Source organism: Taudactylus pleione, unplaced genomic scaffold (assembly GCF_031769625.1).
Source record: "Taudactylus pleione unplaced genomic scaffold, aTauple2 ptg000154l, whole genome shotgun sequence".
Classification (NCBI taxonomy): Eukaryota; Metazoa; Chordata; class Amphibia; order Anura; family Myobatrachidae; genus Taudactylus; species Taudactylus pleione.
The window spans coordinates 5787442-5814219 of NW_028284556.1; the positions used below are offsets into that span (position 1 = coordinate 5787442).

General features: G+C 43.8%; 1 protein-coding gene across 1 annotated transcript in view; it reads left to right on the forward strand.

Annotated features, from left to right (window-relative positions):
- The window catches only part of SMYD3 (SET and MYND domain containing 3), a 1005705-nt gene that overhangs the window by 571325 nt on the left and 407602 nt on the right, over positions 1–26778 (forward strand). The window contains exon 6 of the mRNA XM_088474473.1: positions 24523–24590. Coding sequence (XP_088330599.1) covers positions 24523–24590 — 68 coding nt within the window. The remainder of the gene's footprint in view (positions 1–24522; positions 24591–26778) is intronic.

Consider the following 26778-nt stretch of genomic DNA (forward strand, 5'->3'; position numbering starts at 1 on the left):
ATGGACCTGTGGGCCGTAAGACACGATGCAGCCTTTGGGCCGTGTAGCAGTCTTGAGGGCTGGTATGCCTTGGCTAGCTGTGGCCTGTGGGCCGTAGGACAAGATGCGGCCTTTGCACCGTGCAGCAGCCTTGAGGGCTGGTATGCCTTGGCTAGCTGTGGCCTGTGGGCCGTATGACATGATGCGGCCTTTGGGCCGTGCAGCAGTCTTGAGGACTGGTATGCCTCGGATGGCTGTTGTCTGTGGGCCGTAGGACAAGATGCGGCCTTTGGGTCGTGCAGCAGTCTTGAGGGCTGGTATGCCTTGGCTAGCTGTGGCCTGTGGGCCGTAGGACAAGATGTGACCTGTGGGCTATGCAGCAGCTTTGAGAGCTGGTATGCCTTGGCTAGCTGTGGCCTGTGGGCCATAGGATAAGATGTGGCCTTTGGACCGTGCAGCAGCCTTGAGGGCTGGTATGCCTTGGCTAGCTATGGCCTGTGGGCCATAGGACAAGATGCGGCCTTTGGACCGTGCAGCAGTCTTGAGGGCTGGTATGACTTGGCCAGCTGTGGTCTGTGGGCCGTAGGACAAGATGCAGCCTTGAGGGCTGGTATAACTTGGCTAGACGCGGCAGATGATGGACTATTGCCACAGGAGAGACACAGGTGTTGGTACACAGGATTGTGTACTTTGGACGCTGTAGTGCAGCCTGTGCCGCCCTATTGACACAAGCAGCTGACACTGTAGTGCGGCCTGTGCCGCCGGGTTGACACAAGCAGCATACGCAGGACTGCGCACTCCTGGACACCGCAGTGCGGCCTGTGCCACCGGGTTGACACAAGCAGCTAACGCTCTGGAGTACGGCCTGTGCTGCAGAGTTGACACAAGCAGCGTACGCAGGACTGCGCACTCTTGAACACAGAGTGCTGTCCATGCCACCTAGATGACACAAACGGCAGGTAGATGGTATGCGAACTGTGCTGCCTGGATGACACAAACGGCAGAATAACAATCTACACAGGAGAATTGGAGCTCGACTGAATCACAGGAGACAATGCAAGAACCGGAAAGACTGGCCTTTAACCTTTCAGCCCAGTGTATATCATGAATCAGTCAGAAGTTTGTCAAGAAATAGGTGATAATAAAAACTCTTTAATAATTACTAATGGATTTAGCTTGCAGTTCATACACACCAGCTGTAGATTCAATATTTTAATCTGCATAGCATTTGTTTCTTCACTTGTGGTTGTGGCTATCTTTAAGCTGGCAATAAGTGGAATCAACCAATGTGCTGAGACATGACGTGTCTGGAGATTAAGGGCTCAATCCTATTAGGTGCGAATTCCGAGTAGGGAGTTTGTTTCTTGAAACTCACACACATCGCAGCGACGCGCGCTCCCGAGAATTCTCCAATCAAATTTAAAATACCTATTCGCTCTACTCGCAGCGGAGGGGTGCGAATTGACTGCCAAATGAGATTTGCGAGAAATGCATGAAAATGTGGGGAGACCATCCTGGACCCCCCAAAATGGATCATTTTGTTAGCAGGACCGTATAGATGGCTGTTTGTAGGCATTACGAAGGTTGAGGGCACCTTGCAAAAAATTTTTTTAAAAAGTATAAAAACAATTATTTTTCAACTAAAAAATGATTGTATTTAAATTTGGGGTGCCTAAACTAACAAAAAAACTAAAAAAATATATTTTGGGGTAATTTGAGGACATTTATTTTTTTACCCCATAAAATGACTTGTAATTATTGAACTAATTAAGCTAATTGGAAACTTCCAATTGCCTAATTGGTCATTAGGGGGGGTGTTCAAGGGGTTCAGCAAAGTGTCCCGACATTTTAACCTTAAAATAAAGATTTTCCTTTCCATCTCTCATGCGAGTGGAAACTTGCGAATTCCGTCTGACTGATTCAGTGTGAGTTGCTAATTGCATTGCAAAATAAATTCACTATGCGAATTCGAAATGAAAATAGCAACTCTCACCTCTCAATTTGCACCTAATTGAATTGACCCCTAAGCGTGCAGGTTCTGAGCATAAGCACCATAGCAACTATTTAGCAAGCCTGTCTTTCATAATATTATGCAGAAATTACAGTTTATGTATATTTTAATGTATCCAAGCTAGTGTCAGGCAATCTCACAGATATCTCCTGTGAAAGGCTAATTAGTGCAGCAGAACGCAGTCCATATTGTTCTCAATGGGGGATGCAGACCCCTATGTACCAAGCTCCAATAATCAGCACTTTTCAGAGCTTGATCCCAGAGACTATCGCCATCCTCAGATGGAGTTAGCCGCTTTATACCTCTAGGAGAATTTTTGTAGAAGAGATCCCTCTCTCGCAGCCTCCAGCATCCTCCAAAGTTTCTCTGAAACTTGTTTAACTACTACAGATGGCTTTCCAGCTGTAGCCTACAGAATGAGTTGTAGCCACCATGCAGTTTCTGTGCTAAACATTTTTCTATAATGACTCTCGCATTTAATATGTTTTGCTAACATAAATTTCAATGTGTAGAGATCTGTTACATGAGAAATAAAATGTGTAAAATATTTATTTTATTTATTTATTACCGGTTATTTATATAGCACACACATATTCCGCAGCGCTATTTGAGAATATTTGGCCATTCACGTCAGTCCCTGCCCCAGTGGAGCTTACAATCTATATTCCCTACCACATCTACACACACATACACACTAGGGTTAATTTTTGTGGGAGCCAATTAGCCTGACAGTATATTTTTGGCGTGTGGGAGGAAACCCATGCAAGCACAGGGAGAATATACAAACTCCACACAGGTAGGGCCGTGGTGGGAATTGAACCCACAACCTTAGTGCTGTGAGGCAGTAATGCTAACCAATACTCTGTCTGTGCTGCCCTAATATCACCTGGCTGGCTGTAGAATTGTCTGTACAACATAGTTGTACAAAATAGGAAAGCATATAGGATATAGTACTTCTGATTCTTGACATGATATGCACAGTGTCTACTGAATAGGCAGCACTGGTGCTTACAAAAGTTTGGGGTACCCAGCTCACATTTACACTGGCGGCACTGGATGTTATGCACATGGGTACAAATGCAGCATGTCTTACAGCTTACTGGTGGCATGTATTGCAGGATGTTGCAACACCTAACAGGCTACAAGCATTGTTTCCCAGTGACACAGGTGTGAAATAAATCTATCCAGTTGGTAATTATAGCGATTGCTGAAATAAATGTACCTGTCGCTGAAAGAGGGCATTAGGATAGAGAACAATAATGTGGGTAAACTGTCATCACTGAGAGAAGGTTATAACTAGTTGAGATATCAGTAATGTTTAAAACTCAAACATTTTTACATTTGTCATCTGATTAAATATACTTGTTTTCTGTAAATGGCATTTCTCATAGCTTAAAAGTGCCTGCTGAAGACTTTTCTGAGAAATAGGCTACAATTACACAGATCACGTTATCATTACAGTGTATGTTGCGTAATCTAATTAAACAATGATTCCTTCAAATCAGTCATTACTAGTTGTTAACAACCAGTTTGCTTCCCTTAGGAGGGTAACGCTCATATTTCCAAAACTATTGGTTTCCTGAGCTTTATATCTTATAAAACCCATTATGAGTTGCTAACAGTAATTCTGATTCTAAAAATAACATAAGTGGAATTTATTAGTGGCTGCTCTTTCCTGGGAATAAGCCCCACAACATGAATCTTATTAGTACAGGCATATGAAGGTGTAAAATGAAATCCAGGATAATTTACATTGTGCCTTTACTGCTATGATGGATAGCATTGCACCTCAGTGTTTAGTGCTGTATATTATATCATTTATATCGTTACCCTTAGACCTTTTTACTGGTACGCCTAAATATGCACTATTACCATGGTGTATTAGTTGTCATGGGATAGGTGCCTAGTATTGTGTAGGACCCCCTCTAGCCTGGCGAACTCGACATGGCATTGATTCCACAAGTGGACGTAAGACCTCTGGAGAGATGTTGACTCATGCCATCTGCATCTGTTTTTATTCCAGATGTGGGCACCATTCCAGAGCATTGGAGCTAGTGGTGTCCCTCCCTCTGGTGACACCAGGTGCGGACAGGGGCAGGTAGGCTTGTAGTTCGAAGCTGAGCATGTCCTCGCAGGCCGAATCCCCTTTTTAGACGCTCTGGGGTTTCAGGAGATGCAGACTGCCCACAGGGATCAGTCTGTTTTCAGTGCCGGCTCCCTCACTGTGTCAGGAGCCGAGTGATGCATGTTATGTTACAGTGCAGCACCCAACTCCTGTCACTGAGGAGTCGGCACTTTGTTGTCACCCCTCGGTGGGTGACACCCGGGTGCGGCCTGAACCCCCTTGAAACACCACTGAAGCAAGTCCAGGAGTTTGGGGGAATGGCATTATTGGGGTCATGGTGTGAGCTAGGGAGGGGGGTTTCCAGGCAACCAGAAACCCTCCCTGCGTTTGCTTCTATATACATATATATCTATTTATATATAAAAGAAGAAGTCTGTTTGTTGGTGAATATCTACCACAGCTCTCAAGGTAAAGCTGCCACATCTTACATAGTTATTTAGTATTGAAAAAGTAAACTATTAGACCACATAAGGACAAAGCAACAAATCTTATATATAAAATTCATTGGTCTGTTTGTTTGTTTGTCTGTCTGTCCGGTTATGCATTCGAACACCCCTGCACAGATTGGGATGAAACAAACGCAAGGTGGTCCAGTTGGGTCCTGGCCAGGTTTTATGGGGGGTTAGGGTCCCGGTCGGATCTCCTGTTGGTTTACGCTGGGCAGAACTTTCCACTGGATGGATTTGGATGAAAACTTCAAAGGGGTGGCAATTGGCCTATGATGCCTAACGGAGTGGTTCGGGACCTGGTAGGACCGCGCGTGGAGTGCGCCAAGCAGAACTTTGACCCAGGGAGCCTGTTCTGGTCCTTCCGCTGGATATATTTGAATAACCTCACATAATAAAACTTAATAACTTGAATATTTAAACACGGGCAACGCCGGGTACTTCAGCTAGTTATATTTATTGCCCTTTGTTTGTTTTCTTTTTGTTCTCGCTATGATGTTTTTTGTACTATAACTTATAAATGGACAATGATTCAAAGTTAGAAAACAATATTTAGTATATGGAGTTCACGACCTAGTCTAAACTGGACTGATAAGGAAATGAACAACAGAACATTTCATGAACTAGTAAACATTTATGAAAATAAGTAATTGGAATAAAGTATGCATAAACATCCAGTAATATACTGAATATAACTCCAAACATAAACATATTGTGGGAACACATACAGACAGAAACATATTGTTGTTTCATGATATAGGAGAAAATGTTCTTTGCAAGAAATATTTTTTAAATATCTGTACTCATGGCTTGAAGCTGATGGTAAAAAGTACAGTGCAGCACTGACTCTCATGGCAGATTCAATGCATTGGCTGGTAAAGTTGGTTTTAATTAAAACAGTACAGTCTTTGTGGAGGGCCCTGCCCTGAATAAGGTTTTGAAAAATGCAACTATCTGTTCTAGGATTTATAAAAATAAAATAACCAATCTGTTTTCAAGTAAACACTCTGCCTACATATCCAATTGTATTTATTTCTGTATTTTAATGGTTTGTTAAAAAAAACATAAATTATGCTTTTTTTTTACATCTTAGGGGGTCAATCTAATTATACGCGATGCACTCGTGGGTGCGAGTCATGTCAACAACGGCCGCCTGAACTTGCTGAAAACTATGTGCAGCCCCACAGGGCTGCGTACAAAATTTAGCCAGTTCAGGATTGGATTACCCTTGGAATATACGAGAAAGTACAAAAAAGTTAGGAGGGGGCCCGTGTGCAGTCTCCGTCATGGACCCCCTCCTCTCATTCCGGCGGCCGGCAGCGCACTAGAGAGTGCCCAGAGTCTATAGCGCATAACAGGTCACCGCGGCTGCCATTTTTCCTGGGGGGCCCGTGTGCACCGCTCACCCTGCACCCATTATAAATACACCCCTGCAAAGAAGGATTGTTCACATTGTTCTGTGACTATTAATACGCTGGCATAGTTAAAGCTGGTACACACTAGACCAGGGGTTCTCAAACTCCGTCCTCAGGACCCCACACAGTTCACGTTTTCCAGGTCACTCAGCAGGAGCACAGGTGTGTTCATTAATCACTGACACATTTTAAAAGATCCACAGGTGGAGCTAATTATTTCACTTGTGATTCTGTGAGGAGACCTGGAAAACATGCACTGTTTGGGGTCCCGAGGACCGAGTTTGAGAACCTGTGCACTAGACGATGTCTAGGGGTATATTTACTAAAGTGTGGGTTTTTAGATGTGGAGATGTTGCCCATAGCAACCAATCAGATTCTGCTTAACATTTATCTAATACCTTCTAGAAGATAATAGCTAGTAAATATACCCCTAGTGTGAACTGACCTCATTAGTGATGCGTCACGGCGGGGTATCGGCAAGTGCATACACACTTGCTAATGCCGGGAGTGACGACATCAGAGCGGGGGCCATGCTCCATTCAGCAGCATGGCCCTAGCTGACTATGTCGCCCGTCCGTGATGTCGCTGACTATGCGTGGGAGCGTGCATCATCAGTGACATTGAGGGTACACACTAGACCATGTGCCCGATATTACGTCTGATCCGGCCGGATCTGCCCCATATCGTCTAGTGTGTACCTGGCATTACAGCGTGCAGGGAGAGGGCCGAGCCACTGTGGTGGCCTGGGCCTCATAGCAACCTCACTCCCAGCACCTATGGTTTTTACACCCTTTTGCTAGACTCAATCTCCTATGTGTCTCTTGTGTCTATATGTAATGATGAGAGTTAAGTGTAGTCACTGAGTACACACTATGTGTATGCAGGGCCATAGAGTGCAATGGCTGGACCGGGCATGCCAAATCCTGAGGGTGTCCAGCCCGCTCATAAAAATCTTTTTATAAAAACTACTATATGAGATTCCGCGCAGTTGAGAGGGGCATTTTTGCCACTGCACAGCTAGCTTGGTACCTGCTGGGCCCCTTTAACAAGCCATGTAATTAGTACCCCCCTCCTTCTATGTGCCCTTGTCTGTGTGTATACATTGTGTAGATGTATGTACAATGTGTGATAATGCCATCACATTGCTTATACCTGCAATTAATAGAAACTAATATACACTGTTGTTAAAAGTTATTAGCTTCTATTATTTTAAGGCTCCTAGAAATATACTTTTCTGTGATCTTTGCTGCCTTGTTGTGGTGAGCGCAGTGTAGTCTGTCTCAGCAGACATCTGGTATATTTATTCAGTGATACATCACAGAATTTTAGCATATCAAACACAATATTTTTAGCATTTCACATGCATGTGGTGTTTACTGTATGATTTACATAATCCATTGCGACACCATTTGAATATAGCCAAAGGCCTGCCTATGATTTGCATTATTAAAATGTTTCAATAAATTAATATCCCAGCAGGCCATTACTAGCTCTGGTATTACTTTGGAGACTTTGAGCTTTTCAAGAATATGTTCAGGTCATTTCTGTACAAAAATACAGTGTTTATTCCCCTGGTATGAAGTTGACTCATTTACAAGTTTTATCTTCATTAAGCGCCAAGATTTTTTTTCCTCCTACCTAGCAAAGTCACCTATTCAATTAAATCCATGTTAAATCTTTTCTGGGCAAATATTGTAAATTGTTTTTTTTTTAAATGCAATAAAAGTGCAATGTCTTATATAGATATGTGTTGTAGACAAAAAACTAAATAACAAAAACTATTTTTAATGGATCAAGCTTCTTTATTTCTTTTTGCATTTCTCTAATGTACTGTACAACTTAAGGAATCATTGTACACAAATATATCTGTTCTAGGTTTTCTTATGCCGCACATCCAATAGCAGATAAGGCAACGACAGTACGATTACGACATCGTAATCGTACCGTCGTTCCCCATCCCCTGCAGTGCCTACACTCAACGATTAGTCATTCAGTGTAGGAACTCTCCATCATCCCCGAACACGGTCAATCTGTAGTTATCGGCAGATTGACCGACATGTTCGGGCCATGATTGATGTTGGAAACGACCAGCAGGAGCGCGCAACTCTGGTCGTTTCCGACATTTTAGTACCCGATTCATGCACGATTAGTGGACGACTGAACGGTAACTATGTCATTATCGCCTTTAGTTTCTCTGATTTCTGATAGATCTGATTTTACATTTGACATTGTTGCTCATCTCTTCCATTTTAATTTCTTATTTCAGAGCCCTCCTGTTAATTTTATTAGGGCATAGCCCATACTTGCCAACTGTCCCTGATTGTCAGGGAGACTCCCTGAAGCAATAGCAATCTCCCTGACTCCCTGAAGAGTCTAACAATCTCCCAGAGATATATACAACCAAATGGAAGCATTAGTATAATTTCCCTGCATTTGTTACAAGCAGGGGCATTTCTAGAGAAGAGGGGGCCTGTGTGCAGTCTCCGACACGGGCCCCCTCCTCTCCACCCGGCGGCCGGCAGCGCGCTGAGCTGTGCGCGGCCAGCGCCGGAGTTATAGACTCTGGGCACTAGAGTGTGCCCAGAGTCTATAGTGTATGCACAGGTAACCGGGAAAATGGCCGCATGCACAAACGACGGGAAAATGGCAGCCGCGGCCATTTTCCAGTCGTTTTACAGTGTCGTACGCCCACGCTGACGTGGGACTCCGGAGAGGTAAGTATTATTGTGAGTGCAGGGTGTGCGGTGCGGCGCTCCCCTGGACCCAGGGGTCCGTGTTCCCCGCACACCCTGCACCCATTATAGATACGCCCCTGGTTATAAGGCACAATGATCCCTATGGCTATGCATTTTCTGAAATGTGTCAGTGTGTTTTCATCAACTAATAGATCTTGCTGACTGCTTTGGGGCTCATTTAAGTTTAGATGTAAGTCACTTTTATGACACGCATCCCAGATGGGAGTGATATCATTGGGGCATGGCCAGGGGCAGAAAGAACCAATATTTTACTGTACAGGGAGCAAATATAGAAGTTGTATACATAATAATAACCATAAGACCACAGGGGCGCAGCTAGGCTTTATTTCACCTGGGGCAAAGATATAGCTTGGTGCCACCCCCCTTCCCCCCTCAATACCCCATCATTTATCTCTTAATATCTGCTCTATATATCTCTCACTGCTCCCCCTATGGCTCTCTTACTGTTAGCTTAAACCTTACTATTGTTTGTGTCAGGCTTCTCTGCTGCTGCCACTCCACACTCATCCTATGCTGTTCAAACAGGAGCGCTTCCAAAGAGGACAGTATTAACCTGTGTGCGATTACAAAGCTGCGATCGCAGTAGCGATCCTTAATGATTCAGGCACTCAGAGCTGCCTGCAGAGATTCTCAACATCACGATATGAGGGCCGTCCGTCCTTGTTTTACGAGGAAGAGACTGCACATTGAAGCCACAGTCATGTGCCGAAGTTGAACATGGTGTTGTTGTCAGCCTGGAGCCATACTCCTCCTGCTCATCCTAGTTAGTGGGCTCCAGGTACCGGGGATCGGGATAGCGGGGAGGAGATCAGTGGGGAGAGGACATCTGAGGGGAGCACCCCCGGAGACGGGCACAGGCATTGTGGAAAGGAAAGAGGGGCAACGAGATACTGCGGCTGCCGGCACACACAAAGATTCCAATCTCTGCTACTACAGAGGGACACTCTTGGGAAATTTTTCCAGGGCCACTTTAAATTCACAATCCGCTCTTACCATTGTGGCATCTAATCAACTGGCCTGCTGCAGTTGCTTTACTGGTAACAATTGTTGTATCGAATGTTCCCAGAGCCACTTTAATTACTGTTACATTAGTAGTCAATAATAGCCCTTTCAGATGGGATGTAGTTAGCAGACCGGCAGATGGGATGCCGCCAGTCTAAATCTGTCAATATACCGATGCCTATCTTGATCCCGATGCTGGAATCTAGACAGACGCCATCCCGAATGAGGTAGGAGTGTTAGGTTTAGGCAGCATAGCGGGGTTAGGTTTTTGGGGTGGGAGGTTAGGGGTAGGCACCACTAGGAGGGAGTTAGGGTTAGGCACCACTAAGTGGGGGGGTACGGTTAGGCACTAAGGGGAGAGGGTTAGGTTTAGGCATGAAGGGGGGAGACTTAGGCTTAGTCTCTAACGGGGTGGGTTATGGTGCGGGGTGGGGATGGTTAGGCTACAAGAAGGGAGGGTTAGAGGGAGAAGAGGGGAGGGTTAGTATACTAACCCGACCCCTGTCGAGATACCGACCATCGGGATAGTGCTGTCGGTATTTTGACATGAGGCATCCCGTCTGCCGTTATTATATACCCATTCCCTTACAGACATATCGAGAATACTGGGATTTAGCTGGGGCTCGGCCAAATTGTCCAGGACTTTTATGTCTGAAAGGCACCAACCTTGGATCACAGTCCCGGGTCGGCGCCCCTGCTATTGACAAGGGTTTTTTTCTGGGACTTTCATTCTAGGTAGAAAACCCGGATTAAGTCTGAATTGTACAACTTGGGATTTTACTCCCGGGTCACGCCTAGAAGCCTTTGATCGGCCATTCGGGGCTGCCTGAATGGCCGGGGCTTTTTCCTATAATAGTAAACAAACTGATAACACTGTATCTGGGGAGAGAAGTCAGTGGTTTAACAGCCCTTATAACAAGGGGTGAAGACCGGATACCTGATGGATTGGAAAGAGGTGTCCGGTCCGTGCTGCAGTGTGTAGAAGCAGCCAGCACACACTACAGTATCTATAGAGATGTTGCCCGTTGTTGTGAGGTCTGGTGGCTGGAGAAGTAGTGTGTGATTGCATGAGTGTGTATGAGTGGAACATGTGTGTGTGTGTGTGCATGAAGTGTATGAGCGTGACATGAGAGCAGCCTGGTTCTTAGAATGCCAGGACAGACCCGGCTTATGGCTGAAAAGGGTCAACCCAGGAATTTCCCGGGTCACAGGTGTAGTTTGAAAGGGGGTCTTGAGCAAATACTCGCGTTTCTGCTGAGGTGAAAACACCAGGTCTGAGCAGGTAAATTCCCGGGTCGCATGTCTGAAAGTGGTATTAGCCATATAGTCCGATTTGTTTTGTTTTTTTAGGAAAAAGCCTAATAAATATAACTATTAATACATGCAAAGCAGTTTATAAAGTAAAGTGTATACCATAATAAATCTGAAAATTCTGAAAACAGGTATTCCTCTATAGTCCAGTGTTTTTTTTAAAGTCTACAAATTCTTCTTGCATGCATAACTCTTATTACAAAAATGTATTAAATGCTAACACTAGGTATCTAGTTTATCACTGATGAACATGCAATGTGGTTTCGTAGGAAATTCACAAATTACAAGGCATGTCCTATATATCAGATACCCAAGGTTCATCTAGATGTAACATAGCAATGTATTGGTGTAGTGAGCTTTCAACACACAATTAGCAAATGTAGTCATACTGTAGTCAGCTGAAGATTGTTTTGTGCTAAGAGTCATAAAGTTCCTATATGCCACGACAAGCACAGTACACCGGCCGATTTAAACATGTAGCCCTATGTGACCTCTATACGGTATGACGGAGCAAGAGGACCAGTTAAAATTTCTTTCTGACACTTGCAGTGTGATGTGATAGTGTCAAGTGCCTCTTAGCAGTCTGACATCCTCCCAGGTAGTACATAAGTTACCATCCCCCACAATCAGCAGAGAGTGGTTTTATTCAATGGCTAAGATTCAGCAAGTACTGATAGTTTGAGCTCTCTTGATGACATAGATGAATGAAAGAAATGCTACAGGGAAAGAGTCCCTCTTACGTTTGCTATGTGGCCAAGTTATTTCCAACATGACTGTCTTCTAGCTAAATGTGTTGGCTCAGCATGTAGCATAAATTGTCCCTGGTAATTCTAATCAAATGATGACAATTTTGTGTTCAAGTTTTGAAGCCTTCATTTTATTCACTCAAGTAGTTATCAAAATTATAGTTATTGGTAGATTCATGGAAATCCAACATGGCTGAATTTATTAATTTTCAGTGTTTCATATGATATATTCTTTACATTTTTTTACTTAAAGTAATAGTACTCAGTCACAGTTTTTGGAGTCGCAATTTTATACCAATGTGAGCTGACAGCAAGGCAGTAGCAGGGAAGTTTTGGGCCCCCTTTCTGAGAGAATTGCTTTCACTTAAGTATGTGGGCTATGGAAAGCAAAAGCATAAAAGAGATATGAGTACAGCAAGAAGTGACAGAGTTGTAAAGGGTGTAGGGATTATTATAATTAACATGTATATAGTGCCAGCATATTCTGTTGCGCAATACTATAGGGATGCAGCTGCTATGGTCCTGGTGAGGAGAAGGGCAACAAAATGCTAGGTAAACTCCTCCACCTTGAGGCCCTTGGTCCTTCCGAAGCTCCCATTCTGTGAGAGGTCTTTAGAAGAGCAGAGTGGAGGTGTCACAAATTGGGGTCTCAGTCTGTCTTATCCAATCCAACACTGTCATATTCAGTTGGGCTGTAGCTCTCCCGGCCTTCTGCAGCATTTCTGATCACCAGTTTGATGCTATTTTCCTTGTCTTCGTGGGCACGGCCATATTGGATGCAGTCATGTGATTGATTTATCCGGTCAGATCCTGCCAGTGCTCACATTATCCCTGCTTCCAATGGTAATCTGGAGTGCCCTATTTAAACCGGTACCTGAGACCCAGTCCTTGTTGGAACAACTCACTTCCTATTGAGGCTGCCCTCTGACTCCATTCCTCCTGTGCATCTGCCAGTAATCCAAACAGCGCCTCTGTTAATTACCTGTGTTAGCGCCTCTGTCATCTGCCTGTGTTAAGTGCTCCTGCCACTAACTTGAATATTCTAGAATAACTTGAATAGCCTGTACTCCGCGCAGTACTACCAACCTGAAGTCATCAGTACTATACCATCATCATTCTAACCTGGGCTTATAACATCGGGAACGGTATGAATGACCGCCAGACCTATGTCTGGTGGTTCAAATCCCGACGCCGGAAGACCGGCAGCAGTCAAGATCCCGACAAGGTAAGTAACTAACTATCCCTAATCTTTCCCCCCCCAACCCTAACGCTCCATTAGGGGTACCTAACCCTAACCTCCCCCCTAGTGCCTAACCCTAACCCCCCATAAGTGCCTAGACCTAACCCCCCTCCCCGCAGACTAAACCTAACCCTCCCGGGGGGGGTGCCTAACCCAAATCTCCCCCCGGGGGTGCCTAACCCTAACCCCTCCTTCCCCTAGTCGAACCCTCCTGGGGGGTGCTTAACCCTAAGTCCCCCCTGGGAGCCCCTAACCTTCCCCCCCTACATTTGGTATGTCAGGCTTCTGGCGTAGGGATAATGATGGGCATCGGGATTTCGACGCCTGTCTAAGAGTGTGATCTCCGAATTTGTGTCCCGTAATTGGGAATATGTTGGCGCCCATTCCGGGGGGCACATAGACACTGGGGGCCACACACACACAACACTCATACACACACACACTTACTCATACATACTTACAAACACTAACAAACACACACACTGACATACTCACCCAGCTGCAGAAGACCCGGCTTCCGACGCTGGATGCAGAAGAAGATGCAAAACACAGCGCTGCAGATGGTAAGTAATTATGGACTAATTAAGCTAATTGGAATTCTCCAATTGTTTAATTAGTCCTCAGGGGCGGTGCCACCCGGGGTTCCAGAGCAAGTTCTGCTGAATTTGCCTAAAATTTACGATTTTAGGAAAAATCACACTTGCTCTGGAGGTGCGAGAATAAATATCTCCCGGACCACAAAAAAAGAAAAAATCTGCACCTAATTGAATAGCAAAAATCCCACACCTGTAGGAATACCTTGCAGGTGCTGGAATTTTGCTTTTCCCGCCCCCAATTGAATATGCCCTTAAGTGTGCACCTTGAAGGATGCCTGTTGGACCATCCAGATGCTTTGCTGCAAAACCAAGGCGTATTGCCAGGCACTTCATAAATGAGGTCCAGTAATTTTTCCTCATTGGAAAGCTGTATGTTCAATAGAAGTTCTTATTATTGGTGATTGTGCAAGCAGGTTGTTAATTCATTAATACCCCTTTTACACCGGAGCTAAAACCCGGGTTATTGAAGGGTTAACCTGGGCAGCTCCCTGGTGTAAAAGGGGAGAGAGTTGGATCGCCGGGTCGAGTGACCCGGCAATCCAACCCAGGTAACTAGCAGGGTTTAACACGGGCGTAGCCCGTGAAACCCTACTGTGAGAACAGCGCGCTCCGGGTCATGATGACCTGGAGTGCGCTGCTAGCCGGCAAATTGTTCCAGCTTCAGTGGCGCTTGGAGATTACGTCATCTCCAAGGGTCCACTTTCACGCCGGGAAAGCCAGGTCTATGCAGACCTGACTCCGGTGTGTGCGGCGCCGACTCGGGAATATCCCGAGTCGTCGCCGGCAAAATTCCGGGTCTGATCCGGATAGGAACTCTGTTCCAACTCCGGGTCAGACCCGGAATTTAGGTGGAAAAGGGGTATAACAGACTTATTGTCAACATTTTAATGTTAAACAGAGAATCCCGACACGATAGAAATGTTGTTTGAATTAAAACATTATATCACTGTTGGCATTATAACTTTAAGTATAACGCTTTACCATCATGTTTAACGTTATAATGCCAACATGGAAATGCTTTAAATAACATTGCTGCTGTGGGCCTGATTCAAATGTGGTCGCTACTGCAATCGCTGACATCACAACTGGGTTGGGCACAAAATATATTGCTGAGTGTGTACCCAGCTTAACACAATTTATGAAGTAACCAAAGATTTTCTTTTACACAATTCATCTCTATAAAATGTCATATTTTTTTTTATAGATATTTATATTTTTTATGTATTGCTCCAGATGTTATCTAATTTATTACCCACTGAAACTTATTTCTCGCCAACAATATAGTAATATAAACAAGTTGCATTTAAAAATTAGACTTCTTATGACTGTAAATAAACTAAAATCTGTGTTAGCAACAGTGGCATAACACCCAAATATTTCGGTGTGGGGTGCCGAGAAGTTGAAGGCACCCTCAGAATACAGTGGCCAGGCCTGGTGACAGGGGTGGACAAAGGGAACATCTGTACAGGGCCTCGAGGGTCAGGGGAGCACAAGCATCATGGACAGAAAAAAACGGGGGCCACGGCACCTACTGTATCAATGCTTTTTATACTTGATTAAATATCCACACACCGTGTGAGTGAACAGAGGAATAAATAAGAACTTGTGTCTTATTTTTACTGTTTGATTAATCTATAACTGTGATTATTTTCATGTCAGTTATCTAATTATTACATTGCATTGTGTCTTTTTCTATATAAAGCTACAAGTGTATTACTATCTGTTATCTGAAATAGTTTACTGTATATTCCTTACTTATCCAATTAGGCTGTTACTAAGCGCAGTGTAAACCTGTTCTCTATCTGATGATATATCCTTTATGAAACTTCTCACACTTGCTGCTAGTTACTATATGCCATTTTTTACTATAAATTTACAAGCGCCGGGAGTTGGGTAGTATATCTACTAATTGCTGTGTAATGTGAGAAGTGACTCTTTACAACACAAGTTATAATCAGCTGTGTGCTATATAAAGAGCAACTAACAAAAATAGCAGGATTATAAATCAGAATATAAGGAGATAACATTATGTATAAAAAGTTCACTTTCCATTCTTTAGCTGTATCATGCATGTTTTTCTCATTGACCTATCTTGGATTCTGAGATTATATTTTGCCCATTTTAAGGAAGCCAGATATAACTTCAGGGAATTAGTTCATTTCCCCAAATTTCATGGAAACTGCTTAGATGCTTGTAGCAGTTCTGGAGTCCTTCATAGCATTATCAACATTTATGAACTTTCAGCAATTTGGCAATTACCTCTCAGGCAGCAGCATGCAGCTGGTGGGAATAAGTGGGAATATGTTTTGTGTCACTGGGTTAAGCGTAAGTGTTGCACAAACACAGCAAAAACACTTGGTGGTACTTTGTGTTCAAACTGTTAAAATAAAGATCATATACAGCAAATGTGATGTAAATAAACACTGGCAACTTCCCTACTGGTTGATGGACCATGAACGCCACTGATTATGGCCCATGATGCCAGTGACCTCATTACACTGCCATGAAAAATAGGATTACAAAATTCTTTATTTCATTTGCATATAGAGCAGGGAGAGTGAGAAAAGACACATACACTCTCAAACACGCACTCATACAAATTGTAATAAATAAAAAGATCATCTCCATTCTCCAAGTCCTGGTGGTTCTCAGGCCCATAACCCACTTTAACCTTTAAAAAAAAAATTGTACAGCTGTCTTTAATTCCACCAAACCAGGCTCTGTGGGAGAGTTACCCCAGACATACCTTATTTCCCTTATTGGCGATTCTTAATGTCACATACGTTTACCTGGACTTAACTTGCACTGAAAACACACGGTCAACTGGGTATTTTAAGAGCAGTGGTTGCACAGCCTTAAACTGCTTAACATGAAAAGTTTGACTGTCTTTTGCTACAGCTCTGTGGCAGAGAAACAAATTTTCACCTCGAAAGGTTGATGTGGGATTTGCTTATTTTACGCCTGTTCAAATTTTTCATGCATGTACTATATTTGCAACTCAAAAATTTTCAATTCAATTTTTCGGGCATAATTTAGCAACATTTTGTCATACTGCGCATAGCTGACCTAACTTAGAACTCCAGACTTGTTGTTGAAACTAAAATGACAGGTTCTGACAAGCTAATGTGGCTGAAAAAACATCTTTACCTTTTTTAGATCTTATACATGTGTGCATTAAGATTTCGGAGATTTGTGAAAAGTTTTAATTATGTTTTCACTCAGGATGACACAAACTGTTGTCTAACCTAATTTCCTTCTTGCTTTTGTCTCATAAGCATCCTAATGGCGTCATTCTGCTAATGTGTTTTTAAGATGTTAGGCCTGGAATAAGTTGTTTATATGCTACATTACTTGGTGAAGCAATACATTGTGCAGCTACTGAGGTCAACAAGCATATGCTTTACAGCCTCAGCTGTTCATTGTTGGGAGGCTCGTGCAAAATGTAATGATGTTGTTTCTGAAGTCTTGTATCTGAGAAAGATTTGATGACATTAAGTCTGTTCAACATCCTGACTTTATCCAAAATCAATTCCAGGCTGAATGATAACAGCAAAGTGAATTCAAACTATAAGTATAAGATTTTTGTGACTGAAAACTTAAATATTTACCTAATAATGAGTGATCATTACAATTGCAAGCATAGAGTTTAATTTAAAGAATAAAAAATAAAACAAAGTGAAGGTTACGCAGCTGCCTCTTTCCCTCGTGTCAGTGACACAAAATTTCCATGTATTAAATTAGGCCGACCCCATGACTCAATAATTTCATGATTTATTTAAAAGAGGTGGTAATAAAGATTAGGAGGTTGGACTTTGATTTGACATTTACATTTTTGTACTTCTAAATTTTTTTTCAGCTAATGAAGGAGAACTTGTAGTTGTCTCCCAAGAGTGCACCTTGTAGTACGCTGGGTGGATCACCGAGGCACACAGGTGTAAAACCAAGGGGCAGGGCTTGGAGAACCGCTCTGTGCATCCTTATGACAAGCCTGGTGCTCGGCTTCCATCAGTTCTGTGACCTCATGACGTCACATGTGTTTGGGAAAGGGGATGGGTCATACTTGGCCATGCTACAGCCAAGGGATTTAGTTGTCCTTCTTTAGTATGCTTCATAAATTACCTGCACTGCTTTTTAATTGTAAATGTATGCAAATAAATAGTAATAATGTATTACTGTTTAGAAAAATGCCATGTATGTTGTAGAGTCTATGGGGCTGTTGCAGTTGGTCACATTTGCTTCCCAAGTCACAGGTGTAAAATTTGTAAAAACAAGTTGCAATTGCGTGCATATGTCTACATAGTGTTTAGGCCAGGTTTATATCATATACAATTTGCTATTAGGTTTCAAAAAAATGAGAACAATGAGCCATATTCAATTAGAGGCGAAGTTTTCGCCTGTCCGACTGTTCGCTTCATTCGCCTGTTTCAGAGGCGAATTTATTCCGTGCTCGTCCCCGCTTTTCGCCTAATTCAATTGCAAAACAGGCGAACACGGAAATAGGCGAATGCGGAACAGGTGAAAAGTACTGAAAGAATTGAGGAAATCAGTCTGTACCCCAGAAAAAGATGCTCTAACATAGGGAATCAATATAGATGTGTACTAATAGCCCTAATAAAACTATTTTGCATACTTAAGTTGTGTAAATTGGCTGCTATTAGCGTCTTTGTAAAAGTGGTGAAGTATGGCATAAAGCTGTATTTTTTGGTGAAAATAAGTAGTCCAGACAAATTTGGGGAGCTTGAAAATGGGTGCTAGCATATTCTTATGTCTCTAAAGTGAAGTTTTAAAAACCGTGAAAAATCCACCTGCTGCATGCACCTGCAATCCCAAAAACACCTTACCCATACTTGTGGACCCCCAAGAAGTATTTTTCGCTACTTTTAATGTTTATCCCCCCACTTTTTAAATTTACACCCCAAAAATGACATGTCTTTTTTGGGGTGTTCTTAGGTTTTAGTTTCTGTTTTTTTTTTGCGTATTTGTCTTTTGGGGGCTGTCCCAAGGGGTCTGAGTTGTTTCCCCATGTTTGCACCCCAAAATAAAGATTTTGAGCCATATTCAATTAGAGGCGAAGTTTTCGCCTGTCCGACTGTTCGCTTCATTCAGCTGTTTCAGAGGCGAATTAATTGCGTGCTCGTCCCCGCTTTTCACCTAATTCAATTGCAAAACAGGCGAACACGGAAACAGGCGAATGCGGAACAGGTGAAAAGTACTGAAAGAATTGGGGAAATCAGTCTGTACCCCAGAAAAAGATGCTCTAACATAGGGAATCAATATAGATGTGTACTAATAGCCCTAATAAAACTATTTTGCGTACTTAAGTTGTGTAAATTGGCTGCTATTAGCGTCTTTGTAAAAGTGGTGAAGAATGGCATAAAGCTGTATTTTTTGGTGAAAATAAGTAGTCCAGACAAATTTGGGGAGCTTGAAAATGGGTGCTAGCATATTCTTATGTCTCTAAAGTGAAGTTTTAAAAACCGTGAAAAATCCACCTGCTGCATGCACCTGCAATCTCAAAAACACCTTACCCATACTTGTGGACCCCCAAGAAGTATTTTTCGCTACTTTTAATGTTTATCCCCCCACTTTTTAAATTTACACCCCAAAAATGACATGTCTTTTTTGGGGTGTTCTTAGGTTTTAGTTTCTGGTTTTTTTTGCGTATTTGTCCTTTGGGGGCTGTCCCAAGGGGTCTGAGTTGTTTCCCCATGTTTGCACCCCAAAATAAAGATTTTGCATTTGTTTTCACCAGCTATTGATTGGAGAATCATTTTTGGAGAATTGTTTCCACTTAGGCGAAATTGTCCTGGAATTGAATTTGGCGAATTTATTTTAGGCGAATTTTTCACAAAAAAACAGGCGAATATGGCTTTTCGCCTCTAATTGAATTCCCCTCTAAGTCTCTAATTCAACAGAAACACCTGTCAAATGCATACACTCAAACATTATGTATGCACAAGCAGCAAAAAAGCACTTATCAGCATCACAGGTACATTCACTATGACTACATCAAAATGGGTGTGGTATGTTTTGTCCAGATTTATAATATCAACATGGTCTTAATATCGATATGCTTGGCATGTCAATATTGACCACGTCAACATTCATAATGTCGACACTGATGAAATGTCGCCATGATTAGAATATTAACAAAATGTTCCTGGTGGTGACTTTCCTGGTACGGCGACTCCAATGATGTCTTTTGGGCCCGTTGGTGATGTCAGGTTGACTTCCAGCAGATCCTGCGGTAACTATTACTAAACTCTCCCTAGTGTCTAACCCTAACCTCCCCTCCCATTGCCTAAGGATGGATACACACTTAGTGATCCGCCAATGCAACACCCGATGGTGCTGATGAAGGATATATTGGGCGACGGTACACACTGCACGATCCCGTGAACGACCGCCTGATCTATCGTTCACTGGCATTCTTGAACTTGCCGGCATCGGAAGCTGGGTTGCTCCATCGACTGTGCATGTAGGCCAATGAAAGGACCCCAATGAACGACCCGCGGAAGTGCACATAGTGGGTACACACTAGACGATGTGCCCAATATGTTTGCCCTGATCCGCAGGATCAAACAACATATTCTCTAGTGTGCACCCAGCTTAACCGTAACTTCCCCCTAGTGCAGAGGACGCAGCCCTCAAGGTACCCCAACAGTTCAGGTTTTAGACATATCCATGGTTCAACACAGGTGGTTAAATCAAATTGACTGAGATACTAATTAAGTCACCTGTAGCCAAGCATGGATAACCTTAAAACCTGGACTGTCAGGGTGCCTTGAGGACCAAGTTTGGGAACCTATGCCCTAATGCCTAACTCTCCCCTCCCGCAGCCTAACTCTCCCCTCCCATAGCCTAACCCTCCCCTCATGTAGCCTAACTCTAACCCTCACCTCCAATAGCCTAACCCTCCCCTCTCTTAGCCTAACTCTAACCCCTCACGTAGCCTAACTCTAACCTCCCCCTCACGTAGCCTAACTCTAACCTCCCCCTCACGTAGCCTAACTCTAACATCCCCTCTCATAGCCTGACTCTAACCCTCCTCTCCCCTAGCCTAAATCTAACCCTCCCGTAGCCTAACTCTAGCGCTCCCCTCCCGTAGCCTACATCTAACCATCTCTTCCCGTAGCCTAACTCTAACCCTCTCTTCCAGTAGCCTAAATCTAACCGTCCCCTCTCGTAGCCTAATTCTAACCCTCCCCTCCTGTAGCCTAACCCTAACCTTCCCGTAGCCTAACTCTAATCCTCCCCTCCCGTAGCCTAGTAGCCTAACTCTAATCCTCCCCTCCCGTAGCCTAACTCTAATCCTCCCGTAGCATAACTCTAACCCTTCCCTCCCATAGCCTAACTCTAACCCTCCCTTCCCGTAGCCTAACTTTAACTGTCCCCTCCCATAGCCTGACTCTAACCCTCCTCACTCGTAGCCTAACTCTAACCACCCCCGTAGCATAACTCTAACCCTTCCCTCCCATAGCCTAACTCTAACCCTCCCCTCCGATAGCCTAACTTTAACCGTCCCCTCCCGTAGCCTAACTCTAACCCTCCCCTCCCGTAGCCTAACTCTAACCCAGAGGTTCTCAAACTTGGTCCTCAGGACCCCACGCAGTTCATGATTTCCAGGTCACCTAGCAGGAGCACAGGTGTATTTATTACTCACTAGCAGATTTTAAAAGTTCCATTGGTGGAGCTAATTCTTTCTGGTGATTAAGTGAGGAGACCTGAAAAACATGCACTGTTTGGGGTTCTTGGGACCGAATTTGAGAACCTGTGCACTAACCCTTCCCTTCCATAGTCTAACGCTAACCATCCACTTCCAGTCCATGCAGAATGTCAGCATTTCATTTGTGAACATGTCAACATTCTGCTTATGCCAGCATGTTCAATGTTGACATTATAACAATGTCAACATCATATATGTCAACATTGTGGTGTCCACATTATGAATGTGAACATTATGACTATTTCCTCATCAAAAGTAGCTGGATGGTGCAGATGACAATCATCATTGTCTATTTACACTTGCAAATAATATGACTTTTATATGCGTCTGTGTGCCGGTCCACATGTGTTCACAATTGCTATACTTACCGTACTTTAGAACCAGGGCCAGATTAAAGGCCAAATGGGGCTGGGTTTGAAAATGTTCAAGGGCCTGTACTGAGAAGGGGAGGAGCTGTGACCCGTGCAATCCCTGCACTATCGCCTTCACTGTCTGTCTACAGTCGATGGAGCAACCCAGCACCGGGGCGGTTCCCGCTGGGCCGGTCCCTGTGTGACCGCCCTTTATTCTCCTATGCTCTGCTCCGGGCCGCCAGGCCAGGATGACCACTGCCACGAACGGAGCTCAGCTCCGATCGGACAGCGTTACAGCAGTTAAACAAAAATGGCCAACGGGGAAGCTGCTGCGCATGCCCACCTGCAGAAGCTCCTCCCATAAGCCTTTGCGGAGCCATCCGCCTCCAGCATGTTCGCTGCCCGCCCCGTCACCCGCGGCCTGCCTCCATCAGCCTTCCCTGCATGCACAGCAGCCGCTGCCACAAGTGCACACAGTAGTCAAGGAGATGCGGGAGACAGCGTTGACCTGCCAAGTGAACGTTATCTAATAAATCTGCCTGCCGGGGGGGGGGGTGAGGGTTTAGAGCTGACGACAGAGGATTGTAGGAATCTGGGGAATGGTGAGGCTGGGAGACAGGGGCTGGGGCATATGGTGAGGCTGGGAGAGATAGGGGCTGGGGCATATGGTGAGGCTGGGAGAGCGTCTGGGGCATATGGTGAGGCTGGGAGACAGGGGCTGGGGCATATGGTGAGGCTGGAAGACAGGGGCTGGGGCATATGGTGAGGCTGGAAGACAGGGGCTGGGGCATATGGTGAGGCTGGAAGATAGGGTTTTGGGCATATGGTGAGGCTGGGAGATAGGATCTGGGGCATATGGTGAGGCTGGGAGACAGGGTCTGGGGCATATAGTGAGGCTGAGAGACAGGGTCTGGGGCATATGGTGAGGCTGAGAGACATGGGCTGAGAATGGTGGTGAGGGACTGAATAGCAGAGGATGGTGATGAGGTACTGAGGAAATGTTTTTGTTATTTCTATTTTTTTCCGTGTGGGGGCAATCATTGAATCAATGTGTTCTATTTTTTTCATGTGTACGCCAATTTGCGTGTTTTTTTCCTGTGGGGGACATTTTTTTTTTCTGTCGAGTGTCATTGTGTTTGTTTTGCTATTGAGACCAATGGATGTGTTTGTTTTCCTGTAGGGGCCAATGGGCTCGATTCAAGTCAGAGCAATGCTCAATAGCCAAGGCAGGGAGCTCCCAGAGCTGTTCAATTCAGCGAGCTGTTTGGTCCGACAGTTGCCAGTTAAGTCAGAGAATGCCGGTTATCGCGACTTAACCAGGGTGTTTAACCAGATTCAGCGACTTAACCAGATTCTCCGATTTAAGTGCTGGGCGCAAAGCTGTTAGCGCCGCGCTAAGCCGGAAAACAGCCTAGCGGATGACACTTTTGTCAGATTTCTCCTTGCACCCTCGTGGGTACGAGAAGCAATCCTTTAATTGGACCAAACAGAACGCTGAATTGAGGTGCGGGGTAAAATCCGCAAAGAAATGGCCTATTCGGGCTCGCGCGCGAGGAAGAAACACACTGATTCCGCAGTTTACGCGTAATCAGGGTGTTCACGCGCACGAGTCCTGATTTAACGACGCGGGGAAAAAGCTATTTAATTGAATAGCTTGTCCCTGCGCCGCGGGACTTTTGGCCGGCAATTAGTCGCAGGGGAAACCTTGCGGCTAATTTGATATGCCCATATGTATTTGTTTTTTCTGTGTCGCAGACGCACCTGCATCAAAAGAAGCAAGGAAGGCCGCTACTGCCTCCGACTCAGAATCAGGTCTTATGAGGAGGGAATATCCCACCCCTCTTGACAAACATTAGGGCTGGTTCCATAAACTTCCCAGGCTGGTTTTCCATCCCAATCCGCCCCTGCCTGGAGCTGTAGCTCCATCCGCCCCATTGTTAATCTGGCCCTGATTAAAATGTCCCCTTCCTCCCACATCCTGCCTCTCCAGGTGTAAGTGCCAGAATCAAGCTGGACTTTGGCCCAGTGTTCTGGACACGCACAGAGCGATTTTACGCAATTTACATTACGCAAACTGGAATAGTTCTCACTCTGCATAAGCCTCTATATCAGTGGTTCCCCCTATGGATAGCCATAGTTGAGCACAGGTGACTTAATTAGTACCTTAGTTTTTTTGATTTAACCATCTGTGCATGGATATCACTAAAACCAAGACTGTCAGTGTGCCTAGAGGACCGAGGTTGGGAATCACTGCTCTATGTTAACTGATACAGAAGCATTTCATTTTAACAGGAGCACCAAAACTATTTCACACTATACTGTATAATATCAAAGCATTAATTATTTTTGTTTTCTCTCTCACTAGCAGTTATTTTATATATTATATGTTATTTTTTCTGTCTTAAAAAAGGTATTAACTGTTATTAATTAACCCAACCACTAAATGTGCCAATAATAAATGTATTGCTGTGAGCTAAAGCATGCCCCATCATTTTATTGCATGTTCTCAACCAGATCCAGTTTGTATAACAAGCAGTATTTGGCTGCCCAGTTGCACAGGTCACCTTTGTTTACACTAATTCAGAACACCTTATTTTGAATATATATATTTAATGAATGGCATACGTATACCCATTCAGAAATCATTTTGAAATTGCAGGAGATTGAGATACCTGGAATGTATCCCTATGCTGGCATTGGGTGTTTTATGATTTTCTGGAGCAATTTGCTGAATGAAATAGACTTTATTTATTGAATGTTTCTTTTCCTTTAGGTCAAAACCACTAATCCCAGATTTGCTTTGCTTGTTTATACAGCTGACCTGTAACAGCTTCACCATCAGCGATGGAGAAATGCAGGAGGTTGGTGTTGGCGTGTATCCCAGGTAATGCATAGACAGCCTTATTCACAGTAACTACATTTTTTTTAGCTAGCCGGTGGGGTTTATCGGGAGAAAACTACTTCCACTGTTAAAATACAAGGAAGCAAGAAGAAAAAAAATGTTTTAAATTTGTTTTCAGAATGCCTCATTACCAGTTGAAGAAATTATTTATGTAGTCTTAGACTGATGGCTTTTTGTTTGAGTTAAGCATGTGGCTTTTACTACGGATAGAAACAAGTTGAAAGGTGGAACTGGAGGCTGTAGTTTATATTTCTGCTGAAAAAAACCTACAGTAATATAAGCAGTAAAACGGAAAGAGAGATTTTTTTATTAGAGCTAAACTCTAAACTTTCTCACAGCAGGAAGCGTGTATCAATTCTTGTTACAATTCCATTCAATTATATTTAGCTTGTAGTGCCAAGTGTCAGAAACTTTATATACTGTTACTTCTTTAAAATTCTTGGTATATGGCATTGAATGTTGTCTGTGAACCCTGTTACCTTTGAAATTGTCTAAACAAATATTATAAATCAGTAATGTTTTATGTAATCCCTATCTTAAACATCCCAGCAAGCCATCTGATTAAATATATAAAACGGTGGTTTGGTCAATCTAAATGGGGTTTCCAAGAACAACTAGAAACTGTAAAAATGAAATGAATTGTCACAAACAAGGAAACTTGTGTAGAGCGTGCTGGGTGCGTGATAAGAAGATTCTAATCGTTAGCACTGAGATTCTTAAAAAAAAGTCTCTGAATTAGAAGGTGTGGCCACAAAGTAATGGGGAAACGGTTGGAACACCAGCACAGCACAAGCAACAATGTTGCACATTTTCCCTCGCACCCATAGAGGAATGCAAGAATATGTGCGATGTTGACCTACCGCAATTCTCGCTGATCGGCATAGCCACACATTGGGACCATATATCGCAGAGAATTGGATTGCCCTTTAGACTTCCTAGATGTGGATGCTCATATGTGACAGTGCTTATACTGTACCACTATGATGTCCTATATAACTATATACTGTGCGATAAATAAATGTTCGGCGGTTGGAAAGGTTGTGATCATAAGGGCAGCACGTTGAAACCAGCCTACAATGTTAGCAGTCATTCATTAAATGTCAAATGCCTTTCCCATATGCATAAGGATATAACAATGAACCCAGAAATCAAACTGAACCAATAAATAAAGTATAACTAAACATAAAATAAATGTTCATTTAAATAAAAGCTGTATTAAGGGGATTTATAAATATATAAGTGAAAGTATCATGAGTTTATAAGACCTGAAGATACTTAATATAAATTTGTAATCTGGATATCAGATACTTTCCTACACCAGTGACGTGCGGTGAGGTAAATGGCTGGGTAGGCACTGGCTAGTTTCAGAGCCAGATTTACACACACATATATGAACCCGAGGGTACATGTGGGCATTAGACAGAGGTGCAGCAGTATATAGTGCTGGAAATTTGGTGTGTTTTGATCAGGGATGTGCGGAAAAGCTAGGCAGGGGAGGCAGTGCCTCCAGAGTTTTGAATTAAAAAAATTATTAGAATAAAACAAAGAAGATATTTATAATATTTTCTTTAAATTTTTCTTATTTTTATAGAAAAAACTGTGTGGTATACCGAAGTGTGACAGGAAATGATCTGCCTCACATCACCGCACATCACTGTCCTACACACACTACACTTCCTACCAGTAGACCCATTGATGCACCCTGTATGCAGCCACTGCTTTCCCTGACTTGGAGAGCTGTAAATTACATAAGGGGGACCACCATGGGTGGCACTGTATAAGGGGCACTAATGGGGGCCTGAATAAAGGGAACCACTACTGGGGGCACTGTATAAGGGGCACTAATGCACTAATGGAACCCTGCATAAGGGGGACCACTACTGGGGACATTGTATAAGGGGCACTACTGGGGGCCTGCATAAGGGGGACCAATACTGGGGACATTGTATAAGGGGCACTACTGGGGGCCTGCATAAGAGGGACCACTACTGAGGGCACTGTATAAGGGGCACTAATGGAACCCTGCATAGGGGGACCACTACTGAGGGCACTGTATATGGGGCACTAATGGGACCCTGCATAGGGGGACCACTACTAAGGACACTGTATAAGGGGCACTAATGCACTAATGGGACCTTGCATAAGGGGGATCACTACTGGGGGCACTGCA